The sequence below is a fragment of the Sorex fumeus genome, unplaced genomic scaffold (assembly GCF_029834395.1).
Source record: "Sorex fumeus unplaced genomic scaffold, SorFum_2.1 ptg000010l, whole genome shotgun sequence".
In the NCBI taxonomy this organism is placed as follows: Eukaryota; Metazoa; Chordata; class Mammalia; order Eulipotyphla; family Soricidae; genus Sorex; species Sorex fumeus.
The window spans coordinates 10,440,399-10,465,849 of NW_026606067.1; the positions used below are offsets into that span (position 1 = coordinate 10,440,399).

General features: G+C 38.9%; 1 protein-coding gene across 1 annotated transcript in view; it reads right to left on the reverse strand.

Annotated features, from left to right (window-relative positions):
* The window catches only part of CDC73 (cell division cycle 73), a 105,735-nt gene that overhangs the window by 70,398 nt on the left and 9,886 nt on the right, over positions 1-25,451 (reverse strand). The window contains exons 6-10 of the mRNA XM_056110606.1: positions 20,784-20,872; positions 11,057-11,273; positions 5,544-5,642; positions 4,417-4,495; positions 2,351-2,415 (exon numbers count right to left, since the gene is read on the reverse strand). Of these exons, the coding sequence (XP_055966581.1) occupies positions 2,351-2,415; positions 4,417-4,495; positions 5,544-5,642; positions 11,057-11,273; positions 20,784-20,872 (549 nt within the window). The remainder of the gene's footprint in view (positions 1-2,350; positions 2,416-4,416; positions 4,496-5,543; positions 5,643-11,056; positions 11,274-20,783; positions 20,873-25,451) is intronic.

Below are 25,451 nucleotides of genomic sequence, written 5' to 3' on the forward strand. Positions count from 1 at the left end.
CCATGAGAACGCATGAGGAATGGTCAGTAGGCAAGCTGTTTGCCCCCAAAAGGTCAAATAAAATCTTTTAACAGCACATTAATATTACAATTATGATTTCTACTGAAGAAAAATGAGGCAATTTTCCTAAAACGAAGTTATCTAATCTCTTACCAGTTTACTTTCATAGACACTAGACATACTGGTTTCCAGTTACTGCTCACTGGGGCTCATTCTAGACGTGATTGTTTTCAACAGCACCATCACCTGCCAGGCTCTGAACAATTACCACCTCCCCTGAGGGTTTCTCAAGTGTTATTAAAAGCAGCGCTTTAGGGGGCCGAAGAGATAGTACATGGTTAGGGCACTTGCATTACACATGGTTGACCTGTGTTTGATCCCAAGCATTACAGGAGTGATTCCTAAGAACAGAGTCAGAAGTAATCCCTGAGCACTGCCAGGTGTGGCCCCAAAATACAAAACAACAAGAAAAGCCCTATCTCTTATTCTCCACTTTAATGCTGCCAACCAGAACACAGTCAGACACCAGAACACAGTAAGTATTTGATGGACTTAATGAGTCCACACACAACTTCAATAATATATCTGATGACAATGTAAAAGGCAAAGTCACTAGCAAAATAGTTACAGTCAATTCCAGTCTTAAGTTCAGAAAAAGGTCACCTTCGAATACCAGATTCTTTATATTTAACTATCTGCTACAAAATATCACAGCAAATAACTCAATGACAAAGTTTAGCATTAGAATTTAAAGTATACTGGTGTGCAAACTAACAAAGTATTTTAAAAGTATAATGCAGGGCTGGAGCAATACTATAGCAGGTAGGACAGTACAGCAGGTAGGGGGCACTTGCCTTACACGCAGCTAACATAAGTTTGATACCCTGCATCCCCCATGGTCTGAGACCAAGAGGAGTGATCCCTGAATGCAGAGCCAGGAGGAAGCCCTGAGAACCACCAGAAGTATGGCCCCACGCCAACCCAAATTAAAAGTATAATGCTCAGGTCCAGAAAAATAAAACTGCAGATAAGACGTTAGCCTTGCACACTGGTTAACCCAAGTTTGATTCCAGGCACCACATATGGTCCCCTGAGCACAGAGCCAGGAAAAAGTCCTGATTTCTTCTGTATCACTAAGTTCAATCATCAATTGAAATAAAGTATCTATATGTGGGCCAGGGAGAGCACAGGAATTAGGAGGTGAGCTTGCCCACACCCCTCCACACTGAAGCAACCCACAATGAGCCCTGCACTGAGCTGGGGGACCCTGCCCAGAGCAGCACCACATCCTCAGGCTTCAGCACCAAACACAGGCCAAGTTGGTCAAGTATCACTGGGAGTGGCTCTTGGGACCCTCGGTACTGCTTGGGTAACCCCACACTCCAAAAAAAATGTAAGAAAAAGAAAAAAAAACTAGCTAAGTGTTTACATGCTTGATCAGAACAGCTACAAACAACTGTCTTTAGAGGTTTTATTTCTTTAAAAAAAAAAAAAAGGAGCACAGTGGGGTGGGATGGAGGGAACACTCAGTGGTAGAGTACATGCTTCACATGTGTAAGGCGCTGGGGTCAATCTCCAGTATTAATACACCACCACCCCCCGCCAAAAAAAATAGTTTACTCATAGTGAAGAGGATGGGGAGCATCAAAGACACAGTACAGAAGGCACCTGCTTACTTGCTACACATAGCAGGCTCCAATTCAGTCCCTGGTATCACATACCGTTCACTGAGTCTTACCAGGAATGATCCCTGAACACAGAGCTAAGAGTAATCCCTGAACATAGCCAGGTGTGGACCAAAAACAGAAGACCAAATTAAATAAAGAAAACTTAAACCAGGGAGCAGGGAGAGAGCACAATGAGCTGAGTGCAAGGAGGAGACCAGCTTCAATCCCAGGCACCACATGGTCACTAAGCACCGTCAGGAGCACCGAGCTGGATGTAGCCCCTGAGCACCAGCCTCTGTACAAAAACCAAAACTAAAATCAAAATGACACAAAGGCACGCCCAACTCTTGGTTCTGCCAAGTACACTGTTACCTAGGAAGCACTGTGACCTGGCTCTGTAGAACTACAGACTCCTCCCAAACCAGACCTCATGCCCCAACACAAGTAGCCACTCACTTGTGTCCAGTTATTCAAAAAAGGCTTTCATTACACACACTCAGGTACACTTGAGGTATATAAATAAAAGGGTCACCCCACGAAATAATCACAGATGAGCACAAGCAGTTATTAAAGAAAAACATTTGAAGTAGAAAGGATTAGAAAATCAAACTTGTCATCAACATCTGCTACTCACATAACAGAGCAGGACCAGAAGGAGCGCTGCAGGCAAGGAACTGACTTACCGTCACAGATTTCAGCGTCATACCATGGTAGGTGCCCATCGTATCAATTTTGAAGCCTTCCGTTTCTATAAAGTTTAAACAAGATTTTATGTATTTCATGATGAGTAACAAGAAGTGTCACTTACATTATCATTTCAACAGCATGAGAAAATCTTAAATCTACTGTCCATATGACATCAAGAACAAAGACAAAATCTGTGAGGCTGAAGAGATAATACAGGAGGTAAAGCACTTGCCGTATGTGTGGGTGATCCCAATTTGAATATCTGGCACCACACAGAGCCCCCATTCCAAGGACTGCCAGTATCTCTCTTGAGTACAGAGTCAAAATATGCTCTAAAAGCAGCAGTATTTTAGAATCTATTTAATACAGCAACAAAACTGTGTAGAAGACGGTAAGACTATCTCAAGAGGACCAAAAAGATAGCTCAATGGCTGGAGCACATGCTCTGCATGCAGAAGGCTTAGCAAGGCTTAGGTTTTATTCTTGGCACAGCATAGTCTCCTGAACACTGCCAGGAAGGATGCCCAAGTTGGAAGCAGTTCCTGGGTGACACAGCCACCCTCCGCAAGACTATTTCATCAGTTGTGTTTGTCATGTAACTGGCCAAGAATAGAAAAAAAAATTATACGAAAGAAAATATTTAAAAGTACTCTACTGGGGCTGGAGTGATAGCACAGCGGGTAGGGTGTTTGCCTTGCAAGCAGCCGACCCGGGTTCGATTCTCAGCATCCCATATGGTCCCCCGAGCACCGCCAGGAGCAATTCCTTAGTGCGTGAGCCAGCAGTAACCCCTGTGCATCGCCGGGTGTGACCCAAAAAGCAAAAAAAAAAAAGTACTCTACTAATGCTCATTAAAGTTCACTAAAAACACCCAAGATCATGAGATCATTACCTCATAAAAATTGTGCTCCAAAATGACACTGATTGGCATTGTTATGAGTGAAAAAGCAACAGGAACTGCAGGAGAGAATCCTGATGTTTTTATATAGAAGGCTGTATATTAAATATTTGACATAATTGGTGCCCACGGGTCTCTGTTTTACTACTGAATTTTGTAGCTATTGCAAGATAAATAATATATATATATATATATATATATATAAACAAATGAGTGCCACAGAGCGTTGTGTTTGGTTTGTGGTTGTAATTTACTAACCTTATTTTATATAAACCTACAAGGAAACACTACAGTGACTAAAAGAATAGATCACAGTCTGCTCCACGGCAGTGATTTAAGATCCTGTCTTTTTTCAGTAAACAAAGTCATCACCGCACTACATCAAGGTAATCCATACTTGAATGGCATTTGAATCGAAACTTCAGATTTTGCAAAAAAATATGGTAAATTCTATTGCTTCTCACTTCTTCAAGAATCAAGATCTAAAGTGGACAGTACAATGACTGTACTCCCATCTCCCTAATAAAATGAATCACTACTGAATTATCCAATTTTGCCCATAGGCTATCACAAAATCCGTTAGTATAAAATCTATGCTTCCCAAATTCTCAATATATATAATCTAAAACCTAACGTGATTTATCTAGACTCTCTAAGAGTAAGAGGATTTAAAAAAAAAAAAAGCCAGTGGTAACAGCAAATACCAGCAGGTAATATACATTATAAACCAATCATCATTTAATAAACTTTTATAGTTCATTAATAGTTTAATCACTGTAATCCTAAAATATGGGCACTACTGCTATTCGTATTCTAAAGATACACAGGAAGAAGCCTAAAAAAATTATCAAAATTCACAGCAAAAGAACTTGTTATGTAACATGTGAAACAGGTACTATGGATCCAGAACACATGGAATCAGCACTGAGTTCTGTTCAAGGGCCAGAGACATCATCTGTGACAACTCAGAGCTTCTATCACACACTAGTCACAAATAATATATAAATGAAAGAGTGTGGTCAGGCTCTAACACAACTTTAATGTTGCCTGTAGATGTATACTGGAGATGTTACCTTGCCAACCTTGGATCTTAAACATCAGAAAATATTGCCTCTTAGCTCAGCACAATAGCAGGAATGAAAAGAGAAATATTAAGTGACTTGCCTTCTTTTCCTTTAAATCTTTCCTGATCATATCTGTTGTAGGCAGCTGGAATAGGCTGCTTAGTTCTCAATGTAGGATCCTGTAGAAAAGTGAGTTACATGTTACTATTTTAACTGCTACTTAATATTCAAATTTAAAAAACATAGAACTGGGGACATTGGTGGTAGAAAATGTTCACTGGTGAGGGGATGGGTGTTGGAACACAGTATGACTAAAACCCAATCATGAACAAAACTGTGTATTCTCGCTGTGATTCAATAAAAAAATTAAAACAACAAAAAACATAGAAAGGGGCCTGAGCAATAGTACAGCAAGTAAGATGTTTTGCCTTGCACACAGAAATACCCAGGTTTGATAGATACATGGCACCCCATATGGTCCCCAGAGCCCATTAGTACATAGACCCAGGAGTAAGACTGGAGTACCCAGTGGGTATGGCCCCGAAACAGAAAAAAAAAAGAAAGACATAGTAAGGTGGGGCTGTACAGAAGGTATAGTGCTTGACTTACACACAGCTGACCGGTTCGATCCCCAACATTTTAAATGGCTAGTGAATTCTCCCATGTATTAAGTCAACTAGAGTTTAACTCGGGCCTTTAATTGACCCATTTCAGGCTGTGACACAGGAATGTTTCCAATGAGGAATTACTTCTGAAGTGGGACTGTGGAAATGAAGAAGTGTGAAGGGTTGGCTATGTCTTCAGTGTCTGGGGCTCTTCTTGGCTCTGTGTTCAGGGGTCACTCCTGGCAGCACCTGGGAGACCATACGCAGTGCCACGTAATAAACTGGGGTAGGCCACATGCAAAGAAAACACCTCGCCCCCCCTGTACTATCTACTCCCTCTCCAGCCCTGAGGCAGAACTTTTAATGGATGAGCGTTTTCCCATCTTTCAAGTACACTGAGGCAGCAAGGAGTCCAGCTAGGGATGTAGCTGAACGACCATGAACATTCCATGCACCTGATCCACAGAAAAGTTTACGAATGACTGATATTAAAACTACTGATTTTTTTTTAAAATTTAACCTGTTGGATATGTACACATAAAATTCACAACTTTAAGATGGGCTGCACTAGCAACTGCAATACTAAAAACCACATGTTACTTTCAGTAGCTCAAAGTCTTACCACAGGTGCTGCATTGGGCGCCGGTCGCTGCTCAGGTGCACGTCCTTCTTCTCTGGCTTTGACAGACTGAAGAATTGCAAAAATGTTCTTCGAAAAATTCTAAAACATAAATTAATTTTAGGCAAGCCCACTTAAAATACAGACAGTGAATGTACTAAATAAATAACAAGACTTCAGTATTTTCCCCATCAATTCTTTCCCATATCATATGACAAGGAATTACTATAATACATGTAAGCAAAAAATCAAATACCAACTATTAAAAAATTTATCCAAAAATCTATTGTATTTTCACATTATTGCTATAAACTTATTAATATCCCACATGTATTCAAATCTGTAACCAGGGAGCAAGTGAACACTCAATCACTGTTTCCAAAGTAGGTAGTAATTCCTCAGAGTGGGGTAGATTGATTCAGGGGAGCAGCAAGGGGCAACTAGGGACCACTTTATGTTCACATAAAGATAAGATTTCCAGCAGGGTGCTGAGTGATTTTTTTTCCTTCTTCTTCTGTAAAGAAGGTGATAGGACACCACCTTCTTAAATTAGATTTCATGCAAATACAGTAAAAACACTGGGCTAGGATGTGAACTAGTGGTAGAGAACTCGTGAGTCTCTGGGTTCAACTAGTGGAACAGAACTCGTGAGTCTCTGGGTTCAATCCCAAGCACTGGCCAAAATAACTCAGTCTGTTGTCAAAAGAAGTTTAATTCTCAATTTAGATTGCCACTATTTATATATCTAAAATGTCTGGAAAGTCAGTTAGGAGAAGTATATACTTTTTTAAAGATCTACAAATGGAAATATCTTAAAACTTTTGGGCGAGAGAGAGTGTACAAGAGTTAAGGCACTTGCCTTACATACTGCCACTGTGGTTCCATTCCCAGCACCACATATGGTCCGAGCACAGAACTAGGAATAGTCCCTGAAGCTGCTGGGTGAGCCTCACAATTTTTTTTATTACAACAAAACTTTACATGAAGAAGCTGAGGAACACTGAACAAAGTTGACAAATTTCACTACTAATCTAAGTACTCATTCCTTCACAAAATGCTGTTCTTTAATTTCTAACACTCTTCCCCACTTTTCCTCAACACCTTTCTTCAGGCTCTTCCAATTCAGCTATCAATCACTAACAATCACCTTGCATGGCACTTTGATACAAAAGACGAGAGAGGTGGCATCCTTACTCGGGTGAACATGAAATACAACACCATCCCTCTTTTTCTCTAGAAGCGTAATACTTCCTTGACTTAGAAACTCACTTTTCCTACCTCATGCCTTTCTTTACCAATTCACTGCTTTTTATTCTTTCAAATCAGTCTCTTCTCCTAAGAAAATTTGTACAAAATAGTACATGAGGGCTGGAGCAATAGCAGAGCGGGTAGGGCGTTTGCTTGCACACAGCCAACCCTGGTTTGATTCCCAGCATCCCATATGGTCCTCTGAGCACCGCCAGGAGTAATTCCTTAGTACAGAGCCAGGAATAACCCCTGAGCATCACCAGGTATGACCCAAAATGAAAAAAAAAGTTGTACATGATGGGTACCTACCCTTTTTCATAACTGCATACTTAATTTTGTTATTCATATTTAAAATTTTTCTGCCTTCTATTCAAGAATGCAACTTGCAGATGGTAAAGCAAGTTTCAATGCCCGGCACAGCATGGTTCCCCAAGCACTATAATACACAGAGTGACACCCAGACACCCAGCCTGAACACCATCAGATCTGTTCAAATCCAAGACAAAGAGAAAAGTTCCTTGGATGGAACTATCAAAGTGTTTATATTACCACTGTCCCAAACACAGTACTTACAACTCCTTAGAACATAAAATGACAGGGTCAGAACCACTGTAACTGCTTCAAAATTACTGCATCTAGGGGCCAGAGCAATAATATAGCAGGTAAAACGCTTGCCTTGCACTGCCAGGTGCGGTCCAAAAACCAAAAGGCTATATATAAAGGGCTATGATTTAGAGGCGTTATAACATGTATCACACTAGTAATTAAAAATGAGAATTTTTAAACATTTCTTAAAAGTAAAAAATCATTCCACATAAAAATACTTCTATAAATTTTTTTTCAAAAAAACCAGTGACTTCTCCAAAGAACAGAACAGCTTTGAAGTTTTGCAACTATCCGTAAGTATGATATAACAATAAAGGTATATGTTCCTATCTTCATTTTTCAGTACCTATTGTTGTATGTTTCATTTCAGTCAACGTAAATCAACTAGTCTCACATAAGTAGAAGAGTTGAACAAATTTCAAGTAATTGTTTTTGTATAGTCATTTGATGTAACAGGAGTATGCTGTACAACTGACTTATGTATATGTATGTGTGCACAAGCACACACCAAGGTCTCATGCACACAAGGCAAATGCCACCCTACTCATATGTATATGTGTTAAGTATGTTAAGTATGCCCTATGTATGCAAAACATCCACTATTCTACTGCTGAGTCTCATCCCTGGTCTCTACACTGTTATGTTAAAATCCACTGGTCTCTTGACTTTTTAAATGGTGCCAAGAATTGAACTCAGGCAAAGGCAAGCACTCAACCAAACTGAGTTACATCCAGTTGACCCTTGAAATAGAATTTTTTTTTTTAACAACATAGGGCTTTTTAACCACAATCATTATCTGGAAAATAACAATCATTGAGAGATGAAGATTTTTTCTCAACACACTACAAACAGACAATTATCAACAACTTAATATATGTTAATATCATCACAAATCTCAAGAGAAGACTCAGAATTAGAAAGTTATAAGGGTCACAGCAGCAAATTTCTAAATTTTTTAATGAAAGCTCACCTTTAACTACTGGCAATAAATACTATCAGTTGCTTTCCTTAAAGGAAGACTTACTTCCTTCATTTTTGAAAACATGTCTGTCAAATACACAAGTGCGAGTAAGTTATTTGAATTAAAGATTTTTGTGAAAAAAAGCAGGCTTAGCAAACAATTTTAGACAATGATTCGAGTGTTACTTATTATAGACAATCATCAATTTTGTTATCCAGAGGTACTTGACTTATCCTGACTTAATCACACACAATATTTAATCACAAAAGATGGGGCCAAAGAGATGAGTGGGCAGGGCACTTGCCATGCAGGCAGCTAATCCAGGTTCAATCCCCGGAATCCCTTATGGTCCTCTGAGCCCCACCCTGTGAGCAGAGCCTGGAATAAGCTCTGAGCACTGACAGAGGTGGCCCATATTAAAAAAAAAAATTCAAAATATATATCCAAAAAGACCAAGATTAATAAAAGTACAAGATTTTAACCAATGGGTGAAAAATACAAAGGTTGCTGTGGAGTCTGGTGCCAGTGAACGGTTTTACTGAGACCAAGAGGGTAGCAGTTAACTGACAACTGCTTGTACTGTTCCTGTAGTACAAAGATAGATGCAGCAAAGTTAATCAAGTTTTAACCATATTATGAAAAAAACTGGAAACACATGAAAATCCTATCTACTTTAAAAACAGTACTTTTTCATAAGATAAAATTTCTAGAAATACTCAATGTCACGTGAGGCAGAATTACATGTTATCTTCCTCTTGATTCTAGATAGATTTCTGGGGGGCTTTGGGGGCAAGTGTCACACCTCAATAGTGCTCAGGTACAAGTCCGGTTAAGTGTTCAAGGAGCCGTGAAGTTCTAGGGCTCACACCAAAGACTCCCACATGCAATTTCTCCAGCCCCCTGGTTATCTATTTGATCAAATCCACTGAACCTTAGTAAACTATGTCAAGTCTGAAAGTGTTTCTAAAAGCATGAATAGTTTTTTTACAGAGTGCTAGAATAGTAATATAGCTATGAAAGAATATACTTATTCATACTTCTTAAAGAATCTAAGTTTGTTCTTTTTTTCATAAATTCAGAAAATGATGAGGCCCTGATAGGTGATAATGGTGAACTACCTAAAGCAATGAGAACTTTTAAGTTTTCATTTAATGTAGCACTTAAAAATCTTGAGACAACTAAAATTTAAGTTTTGATTTTTTAATATTAATACTCAAGCAACCTAGCTACAAAATCATTCTTTTTATTTTTCATATTATATAATGATGCCAACAATATTAACTTAGAATTAAACACTAATTTCTTTTTTGAAATGATGGTGCAATCCTGCCATCTAGAGTTCAAAGAAAATTGTTCATCTTTGTAATTTAAAAAATTGTTCTCGTTATTTGCTCTACAATTAAAGTGGGATCACTTATTTTTATTTACCAAGAAATTGAAATCTCCCAACAATCATAAGTACAATGGCTAAACAACAAATTATTCAGTACTATCCATATCAGGAGTGAAAATTAGTAGTAACAATCACTTTCTTATAAATATTAACTATTATAAATACACTATACTGTAAATTATAAATTTCCGAAACTAGAAATTTAATCAGTACCCAGAGCTCTTTGTATTTAAAGTTCTGGATAATGTACTTTACGGGGATATTGGGGTCATACCCAGCAGCAATCAGGGGTTATTCTGGCAGTGCTCTGGGGACCATATGCATTATTGGTGTTGAACCAGGGTCAGTTGCATGCAATTCAAGCACCTTAACCATCCTTTGCTATTTCTTTGGCCCTGGATAATATTATTCATCTTAATCTCAAGTATTCTATAAAACAAATAAAAGTACAAAATAAAAAGAATCCCTTATTACTCTAGTAGTTTTATTCCCATTAAGTTCATTTAAGATTAGAATCCCAAAAACCTGCAAATGAAAACAACTCTGTACCAGAGAGATATTACAGCCAATAAAACACCTGCCTGGCACACTATTGAAGCAGGTTCCCCTCTGCACCACATATAGCCCCCCTCAAATCCATCTCCCAACATGCCAGGAATGGTATCTGGGCATCAGTCAGGAAAAAAAGCCTTTGCATTTGTGAAGCCTTGGGTATGATCCCTGAAGTGGGGTAGGGGGTGAGAGACACTATTTAGCGTAGATCAACATTCACTTTCATCAGTAAACTCTCTCACTTCTAAAAACCTTACCAAATCATTACTAGAGAATAAGCATTTAAGAGAAACTAGGAGGAGGGGTAGAGGCAGAAAAGTTAACAAAACTCCATTAATAAGGAACTAATGAAACAGATTCACACTACAGAGCACACTGGAATACACAAGTTTCACAGGTAATCTAGATAAAACATACCCAACAAATTGGTTGCTACTACCAAGTTCTCAGGGTTATCTCACAATGACAAGAGAGTCTGCCTACCTATTAGGCTGAAGCAAAAAATTGTTCAACAAGAAAACCAAGCCACAAATGCATGTATAAAACACAAAATCTTGTCATTTTCCCCCAGTGTCTGATGACTTAAAACCAACCATAAATAAGAATAAAATTATAAATATGGTCACTTAGGAATCTACATTAATGACTCTTCAGAGATATAACCTGAAACCTGCCTTTAAAAACAACCAATTCCATGACCAACCAATAATAAATTAAACACATGGATACTAATGAATGAGTAGAATATTTTATTACCTTTCCTGTGCTCTGTAAAATAGTTGTTCGTGTCCTCCACACTCTCTCCCTGCTGACAATATCTCGGGTCACATCTACCTCAGCATCCACAAAACTTCTCTGTTTAAGGGCAGTTATATCATCATCTAAGTCAGTCTTGATAGTAGATCTTTTCTTAGCCATAATTTTGGCTTTGATTGCAGCAATTTTTTCCACTGACATTGCTTCAGACAAAGACCTAAAAGCATTATTTTTTTTAAAATGTCATAGCAGGACTATTAAGGACAAAAACACAGTTACATTTTAAGTTCTGATCAAAAAAAGCACTGTTAAGTGGTAATAATTAATTTTTTCCCCTCCTTATCTACACAATTGACGTACTTTGTATTTATGCCAGGTATGCAAGGGTTTTATTAGTCTACAGTTTTGCAAATTAAGTTTCTTAAAAATTCAAAGAAAATCAGTAGTTTCTTTAAAAAGGATCAATGCAATAAAATTCTTTACATTTTTATCTCCCACTACACCACCAAAAAAGCAGGAATTAAGAAGTAATTTTCTTTATATTTTCTATTTGCAACTCCCTCCAACCACACCCCTAACCCCCCCCCCACATACACTGCTATGAATTTACACACAAAGCCCACCTTGGAACAGGAATAAAAATTTCATTTTGTAAAAAATTCAAAGCTTTGGTTTTCCTTGTTTTCTCAAGGTTTTGAATCTGTGTAACAGTGTAAAATATAAATTTTGCAAATGACAACAGCTTTTATATGCCACACAAATATTTCTTTTACTGTCTGGAAAATGAAACCACCTTTGAACCCCCTCCCCGGCTTTTACCTGACTTTCAAATAACAGGTAAAGTAGCAAAGAAGGTTATGCTTTCAGAATTTTTAATGACAACACTACAAGAATAGATTTTATCAAAATGATTATGAAAACTGTAGTGCTATTTTTCATGATGTACAATGAAAAAAAGTTTAAAAGTGGGCACTTTAACAGTTGACAAAATTATTACTCTAATCACAAGATGAAAATCTTGAAAACGTTTAAACAACATCAGAGACGAGGACAGGAATTTCTGCAGGTTTAAATATGGTATTATTATAAAGCATACTGTACTACTTACATTAGGTATAAAGGTAGGTACTCTATATGAGGTGCAGCTAATATCTGACTCATTTTATATAGCAGTGTACAACTTTCTTAAAATGAAAGGCATACCAGCATGCATTGAGCCAATTTCTAATATTTTTCTAAATGATATTCAAACATGAATTGGACTTTGAATCACTGGAACTTAGGCGCCATGATGAAACAAATGGGGTAGATTAAGACTTCTGCCTTACTACCACCAGTCAGAAACAACATATATGTTGTTTATATGCCATAACCTTTATATGCCACAGAAATAGACACAGAAGTAGACACTTGGTTTTCAAGCAGTAAAGGACAGGGCTGACAAATAAAAACCAAATGATGAGGTATTCAAATGCCACAGTGTACTACCTTGAAAATGTCTCCAAGACACAGACAGAACCCACACAAAATTAAATGAACTCCCTGATTTCAGAAAGTGGGAGCTGAAAAAACAAAGCAATACAGTGGCTAAAATTCACAGGCCAGCATACCTACACAAAAAAAGTTCCCTAGAACAAGGGTTTTAAGCACCTGTCCATGGTGCTGGTACACAGATTAAAATCATGTAAGGCTAAAACAAGCTATCTTGTTCAAGTTAGATCAATGATTTTCAACTATCAGGCTATAACCCACTACCTTGAAATATTCCAATAAAATACTAGTAATATTAGTTCAGTGGCATTAGGGAAATTAATGATGGGCATAACACCATCACAGAATTGTGATAAGGAAGCAATATGCGGAATTCACACAGGGTACAGAATAGTTATTCCCACTTGCCACATTAAAATCTTACCTTCATGAAATATTAGATAACCAAGAACTGCTATATTACAGCAATAGGTGTGAAATACTTACCCTAGTTGAACACTATTTAAACAACAAATTTTAATAGCTCAAGACCCAAATGAGCAAGTTCCATGTGTTTAACTATCCCAAAATAATGCTATAGAAAACTCAGAAAAATATGCAGCATTCAACAAAATGGAAAGTGTCTAACCTTCAGAAAAAGAGGAATGTAAATGGACGAAAAGTATTTGTATGTATATATAAACATATATTTAAACACAAAAACACACATACACATATATATGCCAGAATAGCTAATCAAAACCAACTTTAAAGATGTAAGATTAGCAAAAATACTAAGATCACTGTCACTCATTCCATCTGTTCAACAAGTAAAGACATTGTATACCATTTAACAAATCTGTAGATGTTCTAAACTAAAAAATATGTGGGATTACAGAAGTATTAGTGAGACACACAAACTAAGCAATATGAATAGGAAAAAAAGTAATTTAAAAAAAGAGCAAAATCAGTTCTTGGACATCTTTAAGAGGAGTATGATGAGTAGCTAAACTTCAAAAAGAGGACAACAAAATTTGAAGAAACAATGTGCAAAATTTCCAATGAAAATTATGAACCCTAAATTTCCCTCAGGAAGCTCAACGAACATTGAGAAAGAACCATAAAGCAAATTCCCCCAAATCAATGGTACACAAGAGGTCTGCTCCACAGCTTGGAAGCCAGCAGCACATGATGGGGGAAAACGCAGCTCAGATAGAGAAGGGAACACAAGTAAAGGGTGTTTGGAGGACTCGTGAGACACGAACATGATATGATGGCCACTCAATACCTCTACTGCAAACCACAACACCCTAAAGAAAAGAGAGAGCAAAAGGGAATGCCCTGCCATAGAGGTGGGGATGGGGGTGGGGTGGGAGAGCTACTGGGTTCATTGGTGGTGGAAAATGGGCACTGGTGGAGGGATGGGTACTTGATCATTATATAACTGAAACCCAAGCACCAAAGTTTGTAAGTCTACAACTGTACATCATGGTATCTCACTAATAAAAAAAAAAAAATCAATGGTATAGTATCAGCAACTGGGGAAAAAAATGGCTCATTTCATAAATACTACTAGGGAAACTTATCAGAAACAATTTGATTAAGAAGGTATTTTTATAAGGACTTTTAAAACAGAATTATACTCAGTAAAAAGGGAAGACAAAATAAAGTATTTTCAGAAATTTGGCGGCTAGAGAGATCATAAAGCAGATAGGACACTAGTCTTGCACCTGTCATACTTGGGTTTGAGCCCCAAAATCCCACATGATTTCCAGAGCACTGCCAGGAGTGATTCCTGAGTGCCAAGCCAGAAGTAAACCCTGAGAATCGCGGTGTGTGACCCAAAAAATAACATGGAAAAAACCCCCATCAATTCTAAACCAACCATTAAAATAACTATGATCAGCATTAAGTAAATAAGAACTAAAACCAATACTCCTTCCCAAAAGAAGTCAATGAAAGGTAAAGAATGAGAGACCCCAAAAACAGCCACACTAAAATTAACCACATGAATAATCACATTCAATGTAAATGGGCCTTACCTATGTGAAACCCTTAATGATTCCCAGTAACCAACAAAGAAAATGTAACATACAAAGAAAAGCATCAAGTTATAAAGCAAAACCTAATCAGATAAAACTGCAAACACAAGGGCGTAAGGTGCCTCTGGCAGGTCAACCTGTACCTTTAGGGCTAATGCATCAGCAGTCTGATGATGCCTTCAGGCTTCCTGATACCCCAAAACTGCTGCTGTGCTTTGGGACTCCAATTTGGGACCAAGTTTCCTGAGAAATTAAAAGCCTGAAAGTTAGGTATGTGGGAGTTACACCCACAAACCACCTGCAGCTCAGCTATACAAGCTCATTTATCAGCCTTGCTTCAGAGACCCATAAATAAATCTTGAAAGATCAAAAGTCGCAGTTAATCTCAGACCCATGCAAGGCTGAGAAGACCAAGGTAAATTGGGGGGGGGGGGGGGGGGGTTAACCTGTTGCCTGCCCAAGCAGAGACCCCAACAGCCACTTATTCCCACAATCCAAAATCACTACCATGCACCATGGCCCACCCCCCCCAGACTCCACCAAGATATTAACCTGTTGAAAATTTGGAAAAGCAGATTTTGAAACCCAAATCTCTAGGATGGGCTAGCTCCCCCCACTTCCCTATACTCCTGGAAGCACTGGCAGTCACCCTCACAAACCAATTCCAGCGCCAACATATAAGCTCTTCTGCTGGTCTTGCTTCTGAGACCCATAAATAAATCTCAAGAGATGAAAAGCCACAGTTAATTTGAGATCTAAGCAAGGCTGAACAGACCAGGGTAAATTGGGAGGGGGGGCGCGGGGGCAGAACAGCCTAGTCCCTGCCCAAGCAGAACTCCCAGCAGCCACTTGCTTTCACAATCCAAAACCACTTCCAAGCCCCTAGCCTGACTCCACTGTCTCAGGACGAAATCTCACTAAGACATTATCTAGTGAAAATTTGGGTATGCGGGTTTTGTGACTGAAACCTATAGGCTTTTTCAGAGTTGGGATGGGCTACCTCCCCCATTCCCCCATTTCTCAATACTCCTGGAAGCACTGGGAGTCACCTCATGAACCAACTCCAGTGCCACCATGTAGCCTGGTACCTGGCCAAGAAGAGCCCCCCACAGCTACTAGCTTCCACAATCCAAACTTATCGCCTTAAATGTACATGTACACTGATGGAGGGGTAGCTGTTGGATCATGGTGTAACTAAAACCCAATCATGAACAGCTTTGTAATGGTCTATCTCATGGATATTCAATAAAAATTTTTAAAAATATGTAATGTTGAGTTCATGCCTGCTTCAGTCTGCTTCAGTCAGCTTAATCAGTGTCTGCATAAATAGCATCACATTTTAAAAAAAACTTGCAAATTTAGTCATATTTCAATACCAGCTCAGTAATTTTTTTAAAGAAGACAATGACTTGACAAGGATCAGGGATACAGTTCAGGGTAAAAATACAGGTAATGCAATATATGTATGAGGCTCTGAGCTCCTTACCTAAAAACACACACAAAGCACTTAACCATTTAAGAACTCTATTTTGATTATGGACCAATTAGACCATCATCAGATAACACTTGTTTCACCTGAACAAGGGGGAAAAAAATTATCAAGACAGAATGTACCTGTGGTCAAAAAACCTGTTTCAATATATTCCAAAGTAAATTTAAGTCATACTGAACTATACCCACAGTCAGACAAAAATTGGATATTTTTAACCAAAAAAAAAAAAAAAAACCAAGATGATTCCCAAACATTTGGAAGGTAAATAATTTACTTGTGAAGAAATTCTGAATCAAAGAACAAATGACATGGTAGATAGGGGGAAAAAAAAGTTAAGAGAATGAAAAATAAAAGTACAATCTATTAAAACATGAGTAATTATTAAGGCATACTTTCAGAACTTAAATCATGGGTGGCAGCAATAATACAGCAGATAGTGCACTTGCCTTTTATGTACCTGACCCAGGTTCAATCCCTGGCACCCCATATTGTTCCTTGAGCATAGTCAGGAATGATTCTTGAACACCACCAGGTATTACACAAAAATGAAAACATGTAAAATCAGTGATCTCAACTTTGACCTGAACAAACTATTAAAATGTTTGACATTAAACCCAAGGAAGCAGAATAAAAGAAATCAAATGGCTTAAAAAGAAACAGAATATGGGCCAGAGTGATAGTGATACCAGAGAGCAGAGCCAGGGTGGATATCCTGAGCAGAGCTGAGTGTGCCCTGCCTCAAAGGGAAAAAAAAAAAAGAAAAAAAGACACTGAAGAATGAAGAATTAAAAAGAGAGAAAATCCTAGTCTAGTTCTTTGAGATAAGGAGTAAAAGCACAGCGGTAGGGCATTTGCTATGCGTGCAGCCGGCTCAGCTGAGCCAGGTTCGATTCCTCTGCCCCTCTCGGAGAGCCCGGCAAGCTACCGAGAGTATCTCGCCTGCACGGCAGAGCCTGGCAAGCTCCTCGTGACGTATTCGATATGCCAAACACAGTAACAACAAAGTCTCCAATGGAGATGTTACGGGGCCCACTCGAGTAATAATAAAATCAGAGATGACACAACAAAAGCACAAATAACTAGTAAATTCTCTCAAAAGCACTGGGGGAAATAGTAATTTTAAATTCCAGCTTCTTAAAATGTGTGACACAACTCCTTAGAGTCACTTAGAGTAAAAGTGGAGGTTACAAAGTATCTATTTTAAAATAAATTTATGATTGGGGTGAGAGAGACCTTACAGCAGGTAAGGCCTTTGCTTTGCACCTGACCGACCCAAGGTTCCACCCCTGGCATCACAGTCCCCCAAGCACCACCACAAGTGATCCCTGTAGAGATGTCAGTAAGCTGAATACAGCAATGCACATTCTGAAAATGCACATCATGATTATGGTGGAATCTGAAATGCTAATTTAATGATAACCACTTCTTGACATTCGCAGCCTCAGGTAATTCCCTCCCCATTGTGGGTATGTGTGGGCTGAATTTTGCTTCTGTAAGAGTAACAAGCTGAGATATTACAAAGTAGATTGAAAGTGGTAAATAAAGTGACAGCTGAGGAAATGACATGTTAGTCTAATACCCTTCAAGGAACTGAGTTCAAGGAACAATCATATTCGCAAGCTAAGAAGCAGGTTCCTTCCCAGTCAAGTCAACAAAAGACCACAGTTCTAACCAACACCAGGGCCAGGGGTTGTAGCCCCACGAGAGTCTCAGAAGCAAAGAAGCTGCCTAAACCATCCCAAGGCTCCAGACGCACAGAAATAACTGGTCTGTTGCTTAGCCACATTTTGGGTTAATCTGCTACCGAATTATAGTAATTATTAAAATGGTCATTCCCCTGAGCTACGAGGCACTTAACCATTTAAGAACTCTATTTTGATTATGGACCAATTAGACCATCATCAGATAACACTTGTTTCACCTGAACAAGGGGGAAAAAAATTATCAAGACAGAATGTACCTGTGGTCAAAAAACCTGTTTCAATATATTCCAAAGTAAATTTAAGTCATACTGAACTATACCCACAGTCAGACAAAAATTGGATATTTTTAACCAAAAAAAAAAAAGATAAGTGATAAGTGAAGTGATTAAAATGGTCAAGAAGAGTTTATTCATAAAATTCAACTATTCTCCCCAAAAAGCAATGTACTTAAAAAAAAAAAAAGGAATAGCTGATCACTGAAAAAGAAACAGGAAAAACATTTGCCAATAGCCAACATTCCTTTCTGATAAAGAGCTCAGCAGGAGCTAGGGAGATAGTTCTACGCACTTTGAGCCCACGTTTTACATGCAGGAGGCTAGTACTGCAGTCTCCTAATGCCCATAGTGAGAAGTCCCCAAGCACATGCATGTGGGGGTTGGGGGTAGGAGCAAAATGGAAAGGGAAAAAGGTATTTCCTCAACTATTTAAGGGTACCTTAAAAAAACCTAACACTTAAAAGTTTATAGAAAATTAAATGCTTTTACCAAAAATGAGGAAAAAGAAGAGACTGTCTACTAATCCCACATTTCCACCACATCAATACTGATTAGTCAGTGCAGTGAGGCAAGAAAACACATTGAAAAGAATGGAAAAATAAATATTTTAAGTGTAGACAATATGATTGTCAGAAAAGCCAATTAAATTTATGGTGGGGGGAGGAATTGTAGGTGTTAATCAATGAAGTAGGTATTATCACAGGATACTAGCTTTTGCACAAAACTCAACTATATTTCTGTACTAGCAATAAGCACTAAACTACGTCTCTTTACCACATACACTGCACAAGGATGTATGAAATACTTAGCAATAACAAAAAGACATAATGGATCTGTAAGCTGAAACAAAGGTAAATAAAAAACCTACAGATTTTCCCACTATTGGGGAACCATTTCCTGTTCACAAGTCAAGTTTGATTAAGATGTCAGTTCTCACCAAACTGGTTTACAGTGTCCCACCAAATTCCCAGAAGGCCTTCCTATAGAAAAATGACACATTCATTACAAAAGTCAGATGAAAATGCAAAGACTACCTAAATACCAAAAACAACCCTTTATAGAAGACGGCAAACTGAACCTCACAGTGTAACAGTAATAAAAACAGTGTTGAGCTGGCAAAGCAGACAGCTGCAAACAGAATAGATGAGGCAAGAAACAGACCCACCTATGAACGACAAGTGATTTGTTACACAGGCACAGAGGCAATGTATTGGAGACTAATGGTATTAACTATCCATATGCACACAGTGGACTATCAATCCCCATCTCATAAAAAGAAAAATGAACTCTGGGGTGGGATGTGGCACAGAAGAGTAGAAGCACTGAATGTATTTATTCCTGAATTCAATCCCCAGCAACCCACCAAAAGTAAGTTTTAAACTATTCAATGTACTATATATAAAAATAGTAACTGAAAGCAGATCACAGAAGTATATTTAAAATATAACCTCTAATACTCCTAAAGAAAACATGAAGTCATGTTCTAAAAGGACTTCTTCCCAGGGCCAGAGCGATAGTAAAGCGTGCTGACCTGAGTTCAATCCCAGGCACCCCATATGGTACCCCCCTCACTACTGTCAGTAGTTATTCTTGAAAATAGTTAGCCCTAAGCAACACCAGGTATGTGCCCCTCTCCTCACCCCCCCAAAAAAACAGAGACTAGAAATGTTAACACTGCTGCAACTATATTATCTGATACTATAATAAAATGTTACTTCATTAATAATGCTGTATTATTTTCTTTCCTCTCCCAGGTATATATCTCAAATAATAATGGTGGGTCTGGTGTCAAAATATTGAATGTGATCGAAGTAGAGAGAGAGTAATGTGGAAATAATCTGCCCCACAGGTAGGGGAAGGGTGTGGGATGGGGGTATACTGGGGCTTTTGGTGGTGGAGAATGGGCATGGTGAAGGTACGGGTGTTTCATTATATGACCGAGACTTAGACCCAAAAGCTTTGTAACTGCTCTCATGGTGATTCAATAAATAAAATTATAAAAAAAGGGGAAAAAAGTAAGGTGGAGTTCATGCACAATTCAATCAGCTAATCAGTGGCTGAATAAATGGCAGTATTCCTACATTAAAAAAAAAAAGAAAGAAAGAAAACAAATTTTCTAATGATGTCTTTGTGGCAGTTCTGAATGTTGGGGAAAATTCCAAATAACAATGTTGGGTCTTTTCTCGTAATATTGAATGTGATCAACATAGAGAGAGAGTAAAGTGAAAATCTCCTACACAGGCGGGGGTGGGTGGGAGGGTATACTGGGGTTCTTGGTGGTGGAAAATGTGCATTGGTGAAGGGACAGGTATTTGATCACTGTATGACCGACCGAGACTTGAACTGAAAGGCTTTGTGACTGTTTTCACGGTGATTCAATAAATAAATTTAAAAAAAGAAAGAAAGAAATTACATGATGAATTGAGTAGCTTTGGAGCAGCGATAGTATAGCACTCACCTTGCATGTGGTACCATATGTAGTCCCCAGCCCCACCAGGAGTCATCCCAGAGTATAGGACCAGGAGAAAGCCATAAGTATACCTGGCTGTGCCTCCCTCCATCCACATCCCCAAAAAAAGGAGTGGCTTAAATTACAGAGTAAAATTTGAGAAAGATCAACATGGTAATAGAACCAAGACCACTTCCCAGGAAGCATAACCAGAGCACGGTTAAAATGGCATATTCAAATCCACTTTGCAGATACAAATATCTAAACTGCCTATTTTGTACTGAAGAAAATCTTACCTGATCTGCTCGGTCTGCACAATTCCTTCTTTGTGACCCTCCAAGCGAGCCGCCAATCTCTCCTTATCAAGACGTACACACTCTTCATCCTGAAAATCAGCACTTGCTAATGAAAAATTCTGTTGAACTTTTAGAGTCAAAGAGAAAAAATTGCACATAATTTTTCCTCACTGAAGTTGCAACCTATACATTTCCAGACAACACTGGCCTTTAGTCAACTTTAAGGTTACTTTTAGTTATATAAAGGCAGCAATAATAAATGTATGTTGGATCACACAAAATTAGAACAGACTGAAGCTTACCAAAAAACTTGCAAAGATTTTTTAAGTACTCATTTCCTTATAATGCAGATAGATACTATACCACAAATAAACTGCTTGTCTTCAAGAGATTATATCACTAAAGATTAAGAGAAATCCCATCATTTTCACATAGGAGCTACATTTTTTTTCTTCTGTTGTCCCAGGTTCTAACTCTCTGAGTATGGTAAGAAATATAAGAAGTAAAACTTCAGGCATTTTCAAAGTAGCACTGTAGCACTGTCCTCCCATTGTTCATCGATTTGCTTGAGCGGGCACTAGTAATGTCTCACAACAAATTGTGAAACTTGTTACTATTTTTGGCATATCAAATGTGTCAGGAGATTACCTCAAAATAGGATTTCTGTCAAAATGCCCCATGGGCCACTTGTCTGAATTCAACCTCAGCTCTCAGCTTTGATCTAACTTACAGATTAGGATTCCAAGTAAAAACTCAAGTTTCATGGGTTGGAGTGACAAACAGTACAGTTGAGTAAGGTGCCTGCCTTGCTGAGATGACAGGGGTTTGATCCCAGCACTCCACCCCATATAGTCACGAAGCCCTCGAGGAGTGATCCCTGGGAGCCAAGAGTAAGTCCTGAACACTGCTGAGAGTGGCCCAAAAACAAACAAAAATTCAGTTTCGATATTATTTGGCTACTTAAAAACAAGACAATTGATCTAATTTAATATTCAATGATTGAGAAAACTAAGGATTACAGTGTCTATGGCTGATGGAATATGATTTAAAAAAAAAGATGCTCTAATTAGTCCCACCCTTTACAAATTCTAACATATTATTCAAGTGAATTCAAGAATAATTAACAAATGTATTGCACATCTGGGGAATGAGATCCATTTATTACTGGATTTGGCATATCAATTTGGTCTATTTGGCATAGACCACGGATAGCTTGCCAGGCTCTGCCGTGCAGGTGGGATATTTAAAGGTACCCTGAAAACTTATTCGCGGCCGCGCGCTCCCGGGAGCTTGTTGTGATAATCTCTGGATCCTGGCCGTTGTTGGGGTTACGCGGCAGTTGGAGGGTGACCTGGCATCTGTGACCTGGCACCTGAGTTGTGCAGGAGGAAGAGAGCGGTTTGGAATGCCTTCAAGAACGTTGAAGAAATAACTAAAAAGACAAAGAACCTCCAGCTACGAGCACATCTCTTTGATTCCACTGTTCTTCCTGCATTAACATATGCCTCAGAGACCTGGACCCTATGAAAACAGGATGAGAACGCTATTCGGGTCTCTCAAAGAGGAATCGAAAGAGCTATGCTTGGAATATCACGATTCACTCAAATGAGAGATAGAATCCGGAGTTCTGATCTTCGTCAACACTCAAGAATCAGGGACGCTGTCTCATTTGCCAGGACATCAAAAATCAGATGGGCTGGACACGTAATGAGGTTTACAGACAATCGCTGGACTAGAGCCATTACTGATTGGATTCCACGGGACATCAAAAGATCACGTGGATGCCCACCTACAAGATGGTCAGACTTCTTCGTCAAGACCCTGAATGATCGGTTTGAGGCCCTGCATGTTCCTAGAACGAACAGATACCATTGGGCTACGCTAGCACGCAACCGGGATAAATGGAGAAGTTACTGGCACCCGCTCGAGTAAATCGATGAATAACGGGGATTAAGTGATTAAGTGATTGCACATCTGACATTCATAATAAAGATACAACACATTATTACTCAAAGAAATGCAGAACAAATCCTTGCCCTGAAGATTTCTCTCTCATACCAGAGTCTCTTGCAGGTCCTCAAATAATTTATTTTAAAGTTACAGGGATAGAAAAACAATACAGTGGGAAGGGTGCTTGCCTTACATACAATGAAGGCATGAGTTCAATCCCAGCATCCCATATATCCCCCACGCACCACCAGGAGTAATCTTTGAGCATCATTAGGTGTGGCCAAAAAAAAAAACCCAAAAATTTAAATATGAAACTACATATGCGGTATAAAAATTACGATCTTTGCTACTAATCTTTCAATTTACTAAGATCCCAGAAAACCAGCATTCCTAAGCTTTTCAATTATTCCAAATAATCTGAATTTCACCTTTTTCCAAGTAAATTTCAGGTTTTCCCTTAAGCAACTCACTTTGTACATGAGTCACAATTTCTTTCAAGCAAAGAGTTGGGGAGATTTTTCAACTTACTGCTATACAAACCATGCCTAGTAGTGGAATGGCCAGAGGTCAAACTACCTAGAATCCAATACTGTTTCTGTAAAACTCAGCAAATCATTTACACCTTCTTAACCTGTGATCAGAGATAACATGTATAGTACCACTAACCTCAAAGTGTAAGGTGATGATTACATATATCAATATTAACTACAGAGACTATCACCTAGCAGAGGAACAACAAAGAACTAATCTTCATTATTACCTTTGTAACATCAGTAACAATGGCAATGTGTCATATTCTTCTCAGATAAAAATGTCATTTTTAGAGTCAAAGAAAGGGCTCCAGAAGTTAAGAGCACAAGTACCACAAGTCCCTTTTCCACCAGTGCATGATACTCAAAGTATAGTGGGGTGCAGACCCAGACACTGCCAAGTATGTGTGGGGGGGGGGCGGGGGGCGGGGGTGGAATTAACAATTTTTGCATCAAATTCTACAACAGATTCAACTTTGTCTCTTTAATAGTGCTTAATATTTTGCCATGTCACCCTTAAGCAATGCTTAAGGACTCGTGTGGTGCAGGGGGTTCAAGTTCAGGGTTCCAGCATACAAAGCATGCACCCCTATCTTTTGAGTAAGCTCCTCAGTACCAACAGTTACCTTTCTTATGATGCTGCACGTGCCTGATTATGTAACAGGCAAAAAGTACAACTCTTTGGATTTGTTATCTTTACTTACTGTGATACTAGGATCAAAACCAGGGGCTTATATATGCAGACCATTCACTGTACCGTTGAAGTACATCCCTGGCCCACTATTTGAATTTTATATAAAATAAGATGAAATGACTTCTTGTAAAGTTAAAGTTAACTATAGTATATGAAACATCCTGCTCTTCATGTTGTTTTTGAACCCATTCTTATTTTATCCATAATTACTAATATACTGAAAATTCCATTCAATAGACCTTTCCCTTCATCATTGTACCAATGACAGGGCTCACACACATGCCTGGCTAGATGCTACAACATTATCTGTAACCTGATAAGCGAACCCCTATGTTTGGGGGGCCCACACCACCCACGCTAAGGGGTCCATATACAGTGCTGGAATCTGAACTAGGGTCATAGCCATGCAACACGCTAAGCAAGCACCTTAACCTTTCAACTATCTGGCCCTGATATATATTTTAAGAAGGAACTATAATAAACATGTATTGCAGTTCAAGATCTTAAGAATGAAACTAATTTCCGCACCATCTTATTCCAAGGGAAGGCAAACTACAACCCAAGTCCAAATCTGGCTGACCATCAGATCTGTAAAATTTCCTGAAGTGCAGTTATACTTGTTCACATTTGTACAGCCAACACCTGTGTTCGCACCATAACAGATGCAAACAACTACTCTAGTTGGGCAGGGACTAAGTAGCCCACAAAGTCTAAAATATTAACTGTCTGGCATTGTATAGGAAGGTTTTCAACAGGAGAAATACAGCTCAGTGGGTTGGAGAGCATGCTTTGGCATTGAGATCTGTTTTAATCTCCACAACTACACACTCCCTTGAGCACTGCCAGGAGTGATCCCTGAATACTGAGATGAGAACAGTGCCTCAGTTATCAACGAGCTTGGTCCAAAAACCAGTAAATCTCCAGGACCCCAGTTCTAATCCAAGGCTGGAGCAACAGTACAGCAGATAGAGCATTTGCCTTGCACACAGTCAGCCTGGGTTCGATCCCCTGCAGAGCCCTGGCAACCCATATGGCCTCCCAACACCGCAAAGAGTTAATTCCTGAGTGCAAAGCCAGTAGTAACCCAGCATTGCCATTTTGCTAGGACACAAAATCCACCAGAGAAGGGGGGGGAAAAACTGTCTTCAGTATAACTATAACTATAACTATAAAGGTAGGGCTGATAATAAAGTTCATGGACTAATGTGCATTTCACATGCCCTGACAAAGGAAGAGGACAGAAAGTGGCAGCCTCCTAGCACAGAGCAGGGAGTAGGCCCTGTACAGCTCCAGTTGTGGCCCAAACCACACCAATAAAATAGACTATAAAGGCAAAGAACTTAAAGTTTATTAACTTAACCTCAAAGCTTTTACATACGAATTTGGATTCTTTTTATTTGTTTGGAACACACACCAAGTGATGCTCACAGCTTACTACTGGTTCTGCATTCAGGGATCACTTCTGGCAGGACTCGGGGGACCATACATGGTATA